General features: G+C 32.5%; 2 protein-coding genes and 4 non-coding genes across 8 annotated transcripts; 4 read left to right on the top strand and 2 right to left on the bottom strand.

Annotated features, from left to right (window-relative positions):
* The first annotated feature begins 5,605 nt into the window (after window positions 1–5,605).
* LOC111829819 lies at window positions 5,606–5,709 on the top strand. Its single transcript, XR_002833175.1, has one exon. It is a non-coding gene; the product is annotated as a small nucleolar RNA Z157/R69/R10 (small nucleolar RNA).
* A 134-nt stretch (window positions 5,710–5,843) lies between these two features.
* Window positions 5,844–5,934, top strand: LOC111829822. The gene has a single exon (XR_002833178.1). It is a non-coding gene; the product is annotated as a small nucleolar RNA R11/Z151 (small nucleolar RNA).
* A 52-nt stretch (window positions 5,935–5,986) lies between these two features.
* Window positions 5,987–6,084, top strand: LOC111829825. Its single transcript, XR_002833181.1, has one exon. It is a non-coding gene; the product is annotated as a small nucleolar RNA Z152/R70/R12 (small nucleolar RNA).
* Window positions 6,085–6,145: 61 nt separating this feature from the next.
* LOC111829778 lies at window positions 6,146–6,279 on the top strand. Its single transcript, XR_002833135.1, has one exon. It is a non-coding gene; the product is annotated as a small nucleolar RNA snoR80 (small nucleolar RNA).
* A 447-nt stretch (window positions 6,280–6,726) lies between these two features.
* LOC17880189 lies at window positions 6,727–8,763 on the bottom strand. Of its 2 annotated transcripts, XM_023779569.1 has the most exons (2): window positions 8,364–8,763; window positions 6,727–8,300 (listed from the first exon to the last, which is right to left on the bottom strand). In XM_023779569.1, the coding sequence occupies exons 1-2, from the start codon at window positions 8,761–8,763 to the stop codon at window positions 6,754–6,756; spliced, it is 1,947 nt and encodes a 648-aa protein (XP_023635337.1). In that variant the 3' UTR covers window positions 6,727–6,753. The 2 variants fall into 2 exon arrangements, with proteins under 2 accessions (XP_023635337.1, XP_006282887.2); XM_006282825.2 differs by having other exon boundaries at window positions 6,727–8,763.
* Window positions 8,764–9,204: 441 nt separating this feature from the next.
* Window positions 9,205–10,960, bottom strand: LOC17878864. Of its 2 annotated transcripts, none has more exons than XM_006284449.2 (6): window positions 10,736–10,960; window positions 10,191–10,334; window positions 9,980–10,066; window positions 9,689–9,814; window positions 9,499–9,594; window positions 9,205–9,404 (listed from the first exon to the last, which is right to left on the bottom strand). In XM_006284449.2, the coding sequence occupies exons 1-6, from the start codon at window positions 10,842–10,844 to the stop codon at window positions 9,316–9,318; spliced, it is 651 nt and encodes a 216-aa protein (XP_006284511.1). In that variant the 5' UTR covers window positions 10,845–10,960; the 3' UTR covers window positions 9,205–9,315. The 2 variants fall into 2 exon arrangements, with proteins under 2 accessions (XP_006284511.1, XP_023634954.1); XM_023779186.1 differs by having other exon boundaries at window positions 9,205–9,407; window positions 10,736–10,959.
* Between the last annotated feature and the right edge of the window lie 3,549 nt (window positions 10,961–14,509).

Below are 14,509 nucleotides of genomic sequence, written 5' to 3'. Positions count from 1 at the left end.
TTTGGACCACAACATTGCATACTATATTTGATGAATGGTAAATAAAAATGGTATAATCCGTCGATAGATTTGTCCGTCTTAACCACTGCCACCATTCAGACCCTAAAATTTTCTTTTTATTAAAACTTTTTTTAATGTACTTTTGATACATGTTTTTTTTTGTCATGGTTGAAAGAGACTTATATATATATATATATATATATATATATATATATATAAAAGATAACCATTTTTACTTTGTTTTTTAAAAATTAGCTTAAAAAAATATTTATCTTTTTCTGTCTATAAGTCTCTTTGAAACATAGAATTATAATTTCAACCAATTTTTATATAAATATAGCTTTTATAGATATTTATTACAAAAAGAACTACAAAGTTTCATGTTGTGCTCACTTTTTTGTTTTTTGTTTTGTATTCCTCTACTTGGAATACACGAAATCAGTAGATTTTGTTCAGTTGTTTTAATTTTTGTTTTCACGTTTCATCTGAAAGAACTGTTGCTTTGTCTGGAAATCGAATGGAGAATAGTTCTACACTGTTTTGAGATCATAATCGAATGATTTATAAAATAAATAAATAAAAATTGGCCTGGGTTGTAATGACAACGAAAATTCATGGATAATAAATTAATAACTTGAAAGATAAGGGGGACAAATGAAAGAGACTTATAAATAGAAATGCACAAAAATAATTGAATTTTGATAAGTATGAGTTTGAGGTTTTTGTTTAAGTATAGAGAGGACATAAATGAGAAGAGAGACCTCTCACAGACTCACACCATTTTGTGTATCTTTCATGAGTAAAACCTACGAAAAGAATGGAAGAGAACGCTTCTCGTTTATCGATCTTGATCTATCAGCTAACTACTTTGGGTAAATTATTAAATGTTCCATCGACTCATATTATTTTTTTCTAGACTTTGATGATTTGGTTGTTTATCTTGTTGGCAATACAATCCCACGTTAACATAGGAACCAAAAGCTCTTAATTATCTTTGTAGTTTATAATAAAGCAAAATCATGCATTGTTAACGCTAATCCTAACCTCATTTCATAGGGAATAAAATTATAGTGACGAAGGAAGAAACCAGACAATTTTTCATAGATGGTGAAACTCGTTCTTTGGTCTTGGCAGGGGTAAAAACATGCCACACTTGTCATACATACATAAATCAATTCTTTTTACATAGACCAATTCATGTATAGTCATATAGCTCGAGAGACTGTATTAATATGGTTCAGGCCATAGTTATCTAATCAGGCGTTACAACACACATACATGAACTTTGAATATTCTCATATTGTATCGGTTATTATATTTGGACATCGAAGTAATATAGATAACCTCATCAGATTTTATATTAAGTTTTTTTTTTTTTTTGAAATTAGGCTCAGATTATATATTAAGTTATATCTTTGTCTTTATATTGTCAAAACATCGTGTATTCATGTTTCTAAAAGTTATAAATACGGTACATATATTAGTTACCCAGATAGAATTTAAACTACTGGAAGATTCTACAAAAATTATGAGTAAATAAAGTTATAGACAATTGAAGTTCTTTTAACAATGAGCAAACACAAACTAAGGAAAAAATGTTAGTACGTACGTAAAGCAAAAGCTAAAACGGTACGTCGTGTTGGAGAACTAACTACACTGCACTGAAACTTATTTGTACGTTAGATTAGATTCTCAAAAATATGCATGTGATCTTCTTCTTCTCTAGCTAGTACTCCCATGCACAAAAAGTGTATGCATCAACCCGTACATTCAGTTTCACAATCACAATATTCTTGTTAAAACCCATCCTTGATCTCTTATGATCTCTTAATTACATAATTTACTTTTTTGATAGGATCATAATACTCAGATAGTCTAACTAAAGGATGGTGTACGTGATGATGTTTTACAACTAACTGAAACAATATATATGGTTTCATAGTTAAGTGGCTAGCCATTATAAAACTCTTTTAAAATTTATAGCTAGTTATATAATTACTGAAATATTTGGCTACTTGTGATCTTACTGCCAAAGCGTACGTATGTGTTTAGAGGTGTATCATAGAACAAAATATGGTCCCCCATGTTGATATGGACACAGACACTCACAAACACACTCGGCTGTTACATAGCAGGAAGGGACTGTTCTGATTGCATGCGTTTGTGATTTGTGGTTATTATACATGGTTCTCTGATTTCAACCACTATATTTATTTAGTACTACTACTCTTTTTCTTCTTTACTATATTTAGGTTTATCATCATATAACCATTCATTACATGATATAAAATTGAGATTTTTTTTGGATTTTGTTTTGATTAGATTTAACACTAATGACCCCTCTATCACTCTCATAAACCTTATTAAATAATTCTTCAGGGAGAAGGAGAAAAAAGTGGTTATGAGGAATCCATGGGAAATGTAGCTGAAGCTCATGATTTCTTAATGGTCCCTCTTAATGACCACTACCATAAAATTTTACTAATCTTTTCCATTCCTTTATCTATTAAGTATTTTAACAAAAACTATATAATAAAAAATAGTCACTTATTCAGCTTATCTAAATAAGAATTTCAAAAGAAACATATTTATATAACAACAAGAAAATTTATATAGATATAGTAGGATATAATATACACACACTCAGAACTCCCCTATTGATATCTCGAGTGCACATATATAGAAACGTTTGATATGAATTGAATGGACGTGACATTAAATACAAGAGACCATTGAGCCACTCACTATAGAGAATGCATTAGAGAAATTAATATTTTGGGTGGATGAGTTGGGACTACACAATGTATGTAAATCTCTATCTTCTTCATCATTAAAGTTTGAGACCATTCCCATCCTATCTATTTTATATGCTCAAAAAGTCCAATCCCCGATTTTAATCGTTTTGAGTTTTGACTATTCTCTTTGATATATAATTATTTCATTATTACAAACAATTATCAAACTTTTCACCTTTTTATTTCTTGAAAAAGTGATTCGGCTATATGTTACTAGTATGTTAAAAAAAAAAACTAAAACGTGAATGGTCTACAAAGTCTAGATTTTTATAATTTTATAAAAAACTTTCCCACAATTTTTTATATCATATTCAGTTCGTTTCGCTAACACTTGGTCTTTTGTTATTTTGCAAATTTTTAACATTATAAGAGTTAGACCCATAATTTTTAGCAGAATAAAAATGGACTGCTCATATAAAATATAATATAATATTTTTCTAAAACGTCAAAACTTGAAAGTTAACAAATATTATGAATGGTATAAAATAACGTATGAACGTTGTTAAATAGTATACCATCTGATTTCAATAGTGGCATATGACCAAACTTTATACACGAACAAACAATACAATTTATTAAAAATGTGAAATTGAATATCAGAAGAAATATATATGTCAAATTTAAATGATACGGCAATAATGACGTTCAACGCCACTGAAGTAAAAGAAAGCAAAAGGCCAAAGAGATTCCCTCTTTGGTCTTCTTCACTCTTCAGTCTTCACCAACACAAACGCATTGTACCACTATACTATAGGGCCATGCCAACAGAAACATAAAATTAAATATCCCACTTTGATTATTCTAATTAATCGTTTAAAATGACATCAGTAATTCTTGTTACATATGCAGGGTCGGTACGTACTATAAACAAATGTGGTATAAGTATGGCATTTCGATATCTTTCATAAATTTTAAACTTTAATACATTGAACTTAATTAGATAAGCCCAAGACACATCAAGAACCTTTCTCGCTTAACTCATAGAAAATGATTGAACTAGGCTGCGGTTTAATTAACAAACTTTACTCCTCAAGTTTAAATAGACAATAAGATGACTTGAGCATCAAAATGTTTACTGAAAACACTACATTAGTATCTTATAAGTTAGACCATATTCTTTGTGGTGTTGTGATTCCAACGTTCTCAGAAAAAAAATCATCTCCAAGAAGAGTAGTAGAAGACAACACGAACGACCATGATGATTTTATATTCATAATAAGTAACAAACAAAATAGTCGTAGCCCAAATCATTTACACATATCAACATATTACGTTTTATAAAAACTTTTTTTTTTCTAATTAATTAATGTTAACAATGATACAAGTTAACGGTCATAATGATTTATAGTGTACTTTCTTCTTGGAATATGTCCGACTGATTTGTTCAATTATAAAGAAGAAATACTAAAGAAACTTTGATGTATTCAAATTAGGCTATCCCGTGAATGGCCATGTGTATGTAAAGATCGAAGAAGTATAAAAATGGATGATATATATATATATATATATATGCACTCTCCTTTTTCGTATATTAAAATTATGATCACGACAGTATACCTCTCTACACCTTTGTTGATAGCTCGGCTAAACTTTAAAGCATAGTAGTAGATTAATTTGTTAGTTATATATAAAGAATGATTATACTAGTTTATCCGATAATGTACTGTTTTATTTGTTATAAACACTAACTTTATTTCATACGGAATATTATATATGATGGTTTACAAACATTTAGATCAATATATTATATGAAGACATTATATATATAAATATTTGTCCCACGATTCCAAGAACGGTCTTTCTTGTTATTTTATTTGAAAATGAAAATCAATGATAAGAATGATTGGTGTATTTGATTAGGAAAAAAAAAGAAGAGAAAAAAACAAGAAGATACTTTACAACTACCCCTTCTTTTTCTTGTTGTATGATAAAAACTTGTAACCATTAATTAGTATATTCGTCGGGTTATTATTATATAATCATGGTGCAAATAGTTGTACAATTTAAGAGATTGAAAAAATTAAAAAATATTATTTAGCTAATTTTCACCATTTGAGTTGAAGAGATTGAAAATATTGTTCAACCTATTCAACCTAAAATTTTGAAAAATTGAACTATTTATAAAGAAAAAATATTCAATTTGTTCATCCACGATTCTGGAGATGAATGAATTGAATGATATTCAACTTAATATTTCCAACTTATTCAATTTTGTATAACTATTTGTAGCCTTAGTGTTATTGTGGCTACCAAACTATTGTATTTCTAGCAAATTTGAATTTGATAGTATTTTGCGCTAATTCCAAATGCGAGTACATAACATTTGTGTTTAAGTATATGAAGATTTTTTTTTTTTTTTTTTGTAAACCTTATATGAAGATGTTATAAGGATAAGACATGATGTAATAAGGATGAAAATATGACAAAAGGATAAAACATATTGAGTGGAGGAGCTGTGTTTCGGGAAAATAGGATGGTTAGCTAGAAGTTGAACCTACAGTAATCGATACGTAGCGTCAATGCATGCATATGAACAAACAACACTCACTTTCCTTATATTGCGATGTTTTCCCAAATTGGTGATTTTGTTTTTTTGTTGGGCCGAGTAATAAGGCCCATTTAGATTAATTGGGCCAAGAAAACCCTAAGAACTAAAACGGCAGCCGCCGAAGAAGTATTTATATGTCTCTTTTCGTCTTCTTCGAATCATATGTAGGATTAGGATCTTCTTGCCTCTCTGTTTGATATAGTTTTGGTCGGGTTTTTAAGGTTTTGTGAAAAGATTTGTAATGTGTTGTGGAAGGGGTTTGTATGATATGGTGATGAAACAAGTATAATATGTGGACTAGAGTTTCAGATCTGGGATTCTTCTCCCAGTAGTTGAAGATTAACCCTTGGCTGTCTGAGTATCATCAACCCTTTTACTAAAAATCTTATCTTTTCATTCGATTTGAAAAAAGTTTCTGTTTTTTTCTTCTGAGGGTTTGGTTTGGAACTTTGGATTGATGTGTTTCTTCTTGTTGTTTGTTGTTTTTTGGGTTACAAAAAGAGCTGATGATGATAAAAAACAAATATCTTAGCGGATTTCAGTGAGATTCTTTGAATCAATGATCTGACTTTGTTACACACACTGAAGCTTTCTTCTTTTTTTATTACCATGTTTTGTTTTGTGTTTTGATGATGATGATGAAAATGCAATGATGAGAAGAAAGCACGAAGAGTGTGAGAAGAGCAGTGGGTTATACCGTGAGCTCTCCAACTTAAACGACTTCTCCTTCCACTGAGCATTTTTTTGTATCTATTTTGTTTTACCCATTTGATTCAAGTGTTCTGTTTTGTAAGCGTCCATTACCAATTCTGAGGGAGAAATACAATTCCTTCAGGTATAATGGCTTGTGATGCAATAGTAATTTAGTTGTGGTATATCCTGATCATCTTGCTTTTTGCTCTATGCCTTTTGGTCCTGGAAATGCCTCGTATAGTATTATTACATCTATAACAATACGGTTATGTTTTTTTCTTGTTTATCATGGAAATCCAAAGATGTTACATTGTTGGTGACTTAATTTGGGGCAGACCAAATTAATAGTAACTCTGTTGAATGTCTGGAGCTTGCTTCAATTGACAATCAATTGTTATATTGCATTGATTACTGCAAATCTTCAACCATTGTGCTAGTGTACGAGTTCAATAGTGGTGACCCTTTTGGTTGGATTACATTGTCATTGTAGTTGAGGAGTATTAACAATGGAGTAATGACCAAATAGAGGTTTTGATTGATGAGAATGATATAGACATTGTTTTTCTTGAGTCGTTCCTTAGAGCTTAATAAATTTATATCAATGCCGTTGTTCTCTAAATAGAGGGTAATCAACACGTACTTGAAATGAAGTTGTGAATGAAATAAAAACAGAAATCTAAACGAAAGATCTTGCTTCACATACTTCACGATTTATCTTTACAACTGAGAGACATCTTGATCCAGACCTAAGGTACGGAAAATGAAAAGTACAGTAGCAACCATGCAATGAAAAGAGCAATGATGTGAATATGCGTCTGATACCCCAGGCTTCTTCAAGATCATAGGGTACATACAACGCGACTTACAATTCATGCAAAATGGGCGAGACATACCATTATTGACGACCACCTCATTTGGTATGCCAGAAACCGTTATTGTGCTTCTTGGCATGACCCCAGACAAGTCTCCGAGCACACACTTTATATGCAAACTAGCTTGGTGATCTTTACACGTGTAAAACCATGTCTCTGGATTGGTTTCTTCTTCACAAATGTCACACCAGCATTTCCCACTTGCCTTTTCTCCATAACATAGTGAGAGAAGATGATTGTCAAATCTATGCTTTACTAGTTGTGGTAAAGTGGCGCAGTCGAAGCCCAAGGAAAATCCACAACCCTTTTCAATGCACGAGAGCGCAGGATATGTCAACTTGTTGCAAGCATTGCATTGTATCCTTTTCTTTGGTTCAGTGTGGTATAAGGGATGATCCGGATGACTTGGATGGAAAAATGGCTCAGAAATTGAACCGCACAGAGCATCTAAAGTCTTCTCCTCATCATATTGGTATTTGAAACCATTGGATGGTCTGTTACAAGCTCTACACCCAAAGAAATTGGTGGTGCTTGTTACTAAAGTAAGCCGTTCATTGTGTAGCACATGCCATTTCCTTCTAGGAAGTTGAGCACAGTTCTGGTGGAGAAAGAAACAACAATAGATACAGCTATAATAGAAGGATTGGAGACATATGGGATGGGTACAAGCGCTGCACCGCTTCTTGTCCTCACAAAGAAGACCATTAATGTGGAGTCTTAGATAATGCTCTTTGTGGCTGAAATGTAGTATTGTATTGTCATCTATTACCACATATGGTTCTATATCTTCAATCTCTTCAGGTACTCCCTCGAGTTCTTTCCCGTTCCACACATCTCTTCTGGTAGCACACTTCGAATGAACAACATAGCGAGGGCAGTGCTGACAAGAATAGCCTCCCCAAATCCAATCCACCTTCTGGCGACAAATTCCACATATAGAATTCACAACGCCAACAACAGCATTGCGAGAGACACGGTGATCATGCCTATTGATGTTTATGACTCGTGGAAGGGCAAGACAGTGTTGGTGGATCATGAAATTGCATTGAACACATATGTAAGGGCTTCGATCTCCCTTGAGTCCGCAAGCGTTACATGTAAAAGAATCGAGCCTAGGGAGAAGGGTGAGCTGGTGATCATGTGCTTTCACCTCCATAACAGATTGTGGTAGGGGGTGAAAAACACAACGTATATCCAAGGTGAAGTTACACGAAGAACAATGATAAAAAGATTCATCATCAATCTTGATATCGCAAAGACGACATTTCTCATCAGAATAATCCGGTGATCGTCCCATGATGAGCTTAAGAGGGTGCAAGGTGTGGTGAGAGTGGTTTACCTCTAACGGGAGTTTTAACTCCGATGAATCCCATAGGCAAGCCACATGGAAGGCTAAATCACATTCATGACATTTGTAAGCAAAACTATGACCAATCTTCCCACAGCTAGCAGCACAGTCAAACTTGATCGGCTCCTCGAGAAGAAAGAGCTTGTGGCCATGCATCTCGGAATTTTCTATAACCATTGGTGGTGGGTACCTCACACAGTATAGATCCACGTCAAAGTCACATAGCTCACAATGGTAGCATAGATTCTCAATACTCCTCTCACACAAATCACATATATTATGTGGCTTACTTCGAAGTATAAGAGGGTGAATGGAGTGACATGGATGTTCGATAGATCTAGGGGACTCACCACATTTCTTGTGGACGAAGAAATCGCAGCTTCTGCAATAGTATCCATCACTGGTAGCTTCCAAGCGTCCACAACAATCACCTTTCCTTAGATGATTCGAAGGCATCATTATATGGTTGTAGATATGGGGCAAATACATTCCATCCTGAATATCCATGGCCGTATACTTCAAGATTGTGAAAGAAAGGAAAAAAAAAGAAATAAAAATACTTTGGATCTGAAATCTCAAAGCTATGCTCCTTTCAAGTCTCTTTCTCTCTCAAAAGTCTTCGTTAAGCTCAAAGATGCTTCTACGAAACTAATCGATATAGTTTAATATCATACGTTTGGTGGGTTATTTTCATTAGCAATAGAATAATTATTTTGATGATGGTTGGGCGGTAGTGACTATATAACTAATGTGGAGAAGATTATAATTTCAAAAAGAGTTCACTAGTTGACTAATATAGACAAAGATATGTTTGGTGTTTTAGTTTTTAAAGTGGCGAAACTGCTAACTGAATGGTAGACCAAAATAGATCCCATTGTGTTTTTCTTGTGGCATTCATGGAAATTTCGGATATTGACGTTTCTTTGAGAGCTCCAAATACTTTTAGAAGATATTGATATACTTTCAAATTTATCGAATTAAACGTTGATAATAGATAGTACATTACCCAACAGCAACATCTAAAGTAATGCATTTTGTACACAAATTTTGTAAAAGAGATTAAACGTAGAGCAGCCTCCATGGTGCTAGAGAGACACAGAGCAGCAGAGACGTTATCCACCACAGCGATGATCCTCTTAGATTCAATCCTGCTGGTACAATGAAAACAAAACCTCAACTTCTTTAGTACTTGAGATCTTAATCAAAAAGATTAAGCTAGCATTTTGCAGAGGAGTCACAAACCTTGATTCTTGCTGCTATCAGGCAATGCAGGTGGAGTGGACGATGATGAGTTTGACACAGGAATCCCAAGATTCAAGCAGTCCATTCCAAGTGCACCTTCCAAACACAAAAAAAAAACTCTCAATTTTAAGTCTTGGTCTTTTCTTCAAGTTGACAATCAATTAAAAGTACTATAAATTGTTATTCTTACATTGCTTGAGGCAAGGAAATGTGGTTATGTTCATGAGATTGTCGTAACCTTCACGGCAATTGCAGCTGTATTGAAACGGCATTGTACTGTTGCAAAGCCCTCCTCCACAATCCACCCATTGACAAGCTATGCAAGAAAATACACATCAAGGAAGTAAATGAGATTAAAGATCACGACTCCAACGTTTGTAGCTCTCTACTGCTTCACTAGACGACCTTCTAAAGTAAATCTGTCTGAAGGGAACTACATGCCTAAGGCTGGAACCTCTTGAGACTAAAGATTATTAATTACCGTCGAATAATGAAGTATTGTTGTCTTTGGGAGGCGTTTTGGGTTGTGTTGGAGGAGCTGCTTCACCACAAGTTAGATCAAAGGTACCTAAAAAAGATCAAATGTATACTTTGTTCTTATGTTCTCTATATGATCAAATGTATACTTTGTTCTTATGTTCTCTATATGATCAAAACAAAAAATGAACAAGTGATCAAGAGAGAGATATTACAGTTGGGGATGACGCAAGGGAGAAACTTGAGGTTATGATCAAACTGCTTCCAACCATCTTCACACTCACATTCATACATAAAAGTTGCGTTCGAAGATGCTTTGCATTTCCCTTTTCCACATTCCATTTCCTTGCACACATTATCTGTTTATTTCACAATAATTAACATCAACCCAACTTTAAATGAATCACAACTATATTAAATTACAAATTTGAGAATGACCCTTCTCCAAAGAAGATCACTTTTTCTTTTTTTACTCAATAACCCAAACTCATAAAGATACGACTTTACTTCTGTCACAAAACAAAACAAAGCATCTCTAGTTCAAAATCCGGCGGGAGTTAAACCCTAATCTGAAACAGAACCAACACTTACACGCCTAAATCTGGACAGAGTTAACTTTTGATTATTCTCAAGTCAATGATAAAACTTGAGGAACTTAACTTAGATTAAGGAAACTAGATTTGGATTATACAGCACTAATATCAAATTTGAGAAGGAACAAAAAAACCCAGAAAAAAAAAGTGAGGAAGAGAGACAAAACCGAAGACAGGAGCGAGAAGAGGAGATAGGAAATCGCAAGTAGCTGTCTTCTGGTAGATGAGAAGTAAAGCTGCAACAAGACAGAGTGTGTTCTTCCTAAGACAAGCCATGAAATGGAATCTGTGTGTCTCTGTCTTCTTCTCCGTTAATGTTTTGAAAGTAATAAATAATGAAATCAAATAACTTAAAAGAAAACAAAAGATCGTTCTTTGGAATCTGTTTATATAAGAGATTAGTTGAGGATTTGGTGGACACGGGACGTAAGTAAAAATAGTGATGTGGACAGAACCGACTTTGGTTACATATATTTTCTTTGAGTGTTAGTTATTAGTTGATTGTTGTGATCCAATTAATAGCGTTTACTTTTCTTTTCTTTTCTTTCTTTTCCAATGGTCAGTCAACATATGATTAATAGTATCTTATAGTCTTCAAAGATAATTCATATTAGAGAAAGAAAAAAATAAAGAAGAAAATATATTGATCATTCATATCATATCCCTCTGTTTTTAATAATAAAAGTTAATTGTGATTATATCATATCCCTATGTTTCTAATAGAAAGTTAATTTTTGTTTATAGATTAAATTACAATTATTTTTGTCCAACAAAAAAATAAAAATGAATTAAATTACAATTATTTATTATTAGAAAGAGAAAATATTAACCATTACATGATATGTGAAAAGAGTAAAATAATTATTTTAGTTTTTTAATCAACAAAATCAATTTTTTCAAAAGAAAAAAAATAATCTTAAAACTTTAACATATTAGATATAAAGGGAGTATTACTTTCAAAATTACCATTCTTTATCATATACACAATACTATTTTTTTTTTAAATGAATGTAAAATTATGTTCAACCAAAAAAAATATTTGTTTCTTCTTGTTTCAAAACAAAATTGGAAAAATCAAAAACCTTCCAACACTTTAATTCATAAATTACGTCTTTCAAGAAGGAGCAAGATTTTCCCATCACCCACCTAACATGTAAAGGATCTTCCACAATGAAACACCAAATTCCAAAAACTTGTTTTTAACTTCATTATAGCCATGTGATACTTAAAAATAAAAAACAAAGTGTTTGGAAGACATGCTAACATAAATAAATATATTTTGTTCAACTTAATCGTTCAAATATTTTTTTTTTATACTATGGTTTTGAATCCCATAGTTATTTTCTAGATATATTATAAACCTCAAAACTTGCACGTTTAAGTATTTTTCCCGTGAAATAATATATGCCAAACGTAACATGCTCAACTAGTTTATAATATACACCGTCCATTTTATCAGATAGAATGGCAAAAAAAGTCAAGTCATCGACTGATCGAACACGTTTATGTATCTAATAAAATATCACGACTTCAATCTCACGTTGAGCAGTCACCATTCCAAAGCTAAATAGTGTTTGTATTTTCTCTATTGTATTTATTAGAATTTTTGTAATGCAACAAACAGCCCATCATTATCATTTTCGCCACAAGAAAGGGCTTTTGCAATTCTTCCTTTGTTCTTTTATTTTTTCAATTATCATATTGGGCCTTTCATAAATTAAGTTTTACATATTGTGTCCACTTTTCTACATTTTGGTTGATGAAGTGATCTTCATCCACAACCTCAAGAACAAGATGGAAGAAGAAGAAAAAAGAGACCATGGATGGAGCAATTAGCTAGGAAAGGAGAAAACCTTAATGCATTTTCCCTTGATCATTCTTCATTCATGTTTTCTTTGTGCGGAGCTTTTTGTGGAGACGAGTCTCGGTGGAACAACCAAGCCACGTTTCTTAGTGAACTGATCAAATGTGAAAATACGCAACTTTAGAACGAAAAGATAGTTGACAATAGTAATGGACCAAAAAGCTATTAAGGGCCTTGGGCTTCACCTCTCAATGCTTCCTTCGCCGCTAATAAACTTAACATACACTTACCTAAACACCTCTAATAATGGTGTCTACGACTACGTCAATGAAATAAATGTTGAAACATTGGAACACATTTCACTATGTTCTTGAAAAAGTTTGATTGGCAAAAGAACCAGAAATAGAAGTTAGAAGTAATAAGGAAGAAGCTTAGCTATACTTTACGTACAATTGTAATTTGTAAGCAGAAAAAAGAGGAGACATGATCCGAGAGTTTCGATATGCACACATTTCATTTCATCATTTCAGTTCATTTCATTTCATTTATAAACCGTGCAATGCATGGTAACTCTAAACATTTTTTTGACAGCTCATCCACTTTAGTAAACATTTAATACGTAGGAATTTAAGTGGTTATGTCTTATGTGTGGTCCATGCATGTGTCTCGATACTAACACGTAAATGGAATATATGGTTTCATTCAACATTCAGACCTATGTTTCTGTATCCTCATATATGTTATCACAGTATCACCTATCTTTCTTTCCTTTTTTTTAATAGCTTTTAACAAAGGATTTTGATCAAACAAAACATGAAACAAACAAATAATTTTTATATGCGCATGATAAGTTAAGCTTGAAACTACAAAATATGAAACTCGTTAATAGATTACAAATTATACAATTTCTGATTAAAACTTATGTCTAACTTGTTTGACTAAATCGCTCTTACATTCTTATATGTCTACTATATATATATATACTGTTTTAATATGGTGTGTCTAAAGTCTAAACTAATTTTCAGAAAATAAGTGGTCTTAACTTTCTGCAGTAGCCAAATAAATAAGAGTGTGTCCAGCCAAAATCAATCTCTCAGCTGGCCTCTAAAACGGCCTCAAAATAATTCGATGTTAGGTGGAAATTTTGTATACAAAATCCATTAAAAGAAAATATATACATTAATGTGGCAACGAAAATAAAATTTTAGTAAACCTGAAGACCTAATTTTATATATATACTCAACTAAACATTTTAGAAAATTCAACTTTGAAATAATAATATATTCTCTTGCTAATGCACTAAAAGAAAATGAAAATTCTATTGATTTCGACCAATAATTTAACCTGTACGAGTGAAACTATATATCATTATTTGATGTAGTCCATTGTCGTATTCTCTAGCAGCCAACTCCAAAACTCTATTTTACTTCCTCAATAAAGTGTCATATCATACGTTAAGTCCATATCGGCGATTTCTTCTTGACCAAAGAGAACATGAGTGACCAAAACCAATATACCAAATAGAATAAAATCTTGAACGATCTAAAAAGTGTGCGACAACAAATAAAGACTCTCATCCCAAGAAGTCAGAACGTAAACTGTATCGGCAAACGGCGCCGTATATGTTGCCGGCCGCCGGAAATAAATAAGAAATAGGCAAACAAACAAACATCAAAGTAATGGTTTGGATAGATCGATGAAACCATAATGGAGGAAAGCTTAGCTAGAGTCAACGTATTGTAACATGCCATGTGATTGCCAGCTTCATACACAGACACCGACACGTATTATATCATTGCTACTGTACATGTATTCTGATTTATATATTACTATATTGCTTATTGATGAATTTTATAGTTAAACTATTGCATTGATCCACGTCAAAGAGTGATGATCGAACAAATCCCAATGTATATATTATAGTCTTGGAACAAAGTTCCAACTCATGCACTAACCACAAAATAATCGTCAATGACAGTGCAAGAGGCAGCATTCTTCTCTGATGATTGGCTTTTGTGATTCAACAACCTAATTATATCTATCTTTGTAATTTGGTGCAATTTGATTAATTTATTTAGTTATTTAGCATTCCAATACATTCTTATCATATTTTAAATTTTATACTGTATGATTCATT

The sequence above is a fragment of the Capsella rubella genome, unplaced genomic scaffold, assembly GCF_000375325.1.
Source record: "Capsella rubella cultivar Monte Gargano unplaced genomic scaffold, Caprub1_0 scaffold_7, whole genome shotgun sequence".
Classification (NCBI taxonomy): Eukaryota; Viridiplantae; Streptophyta; class Magnoliopsida; order Brassicales; family Brassicaceae; genus Capsella; species Capsella rubella.
Note: the sequence above shows the minus strand (reverse complement) of the source record. Positions and strands in the feature narration are given on the sequence as shown.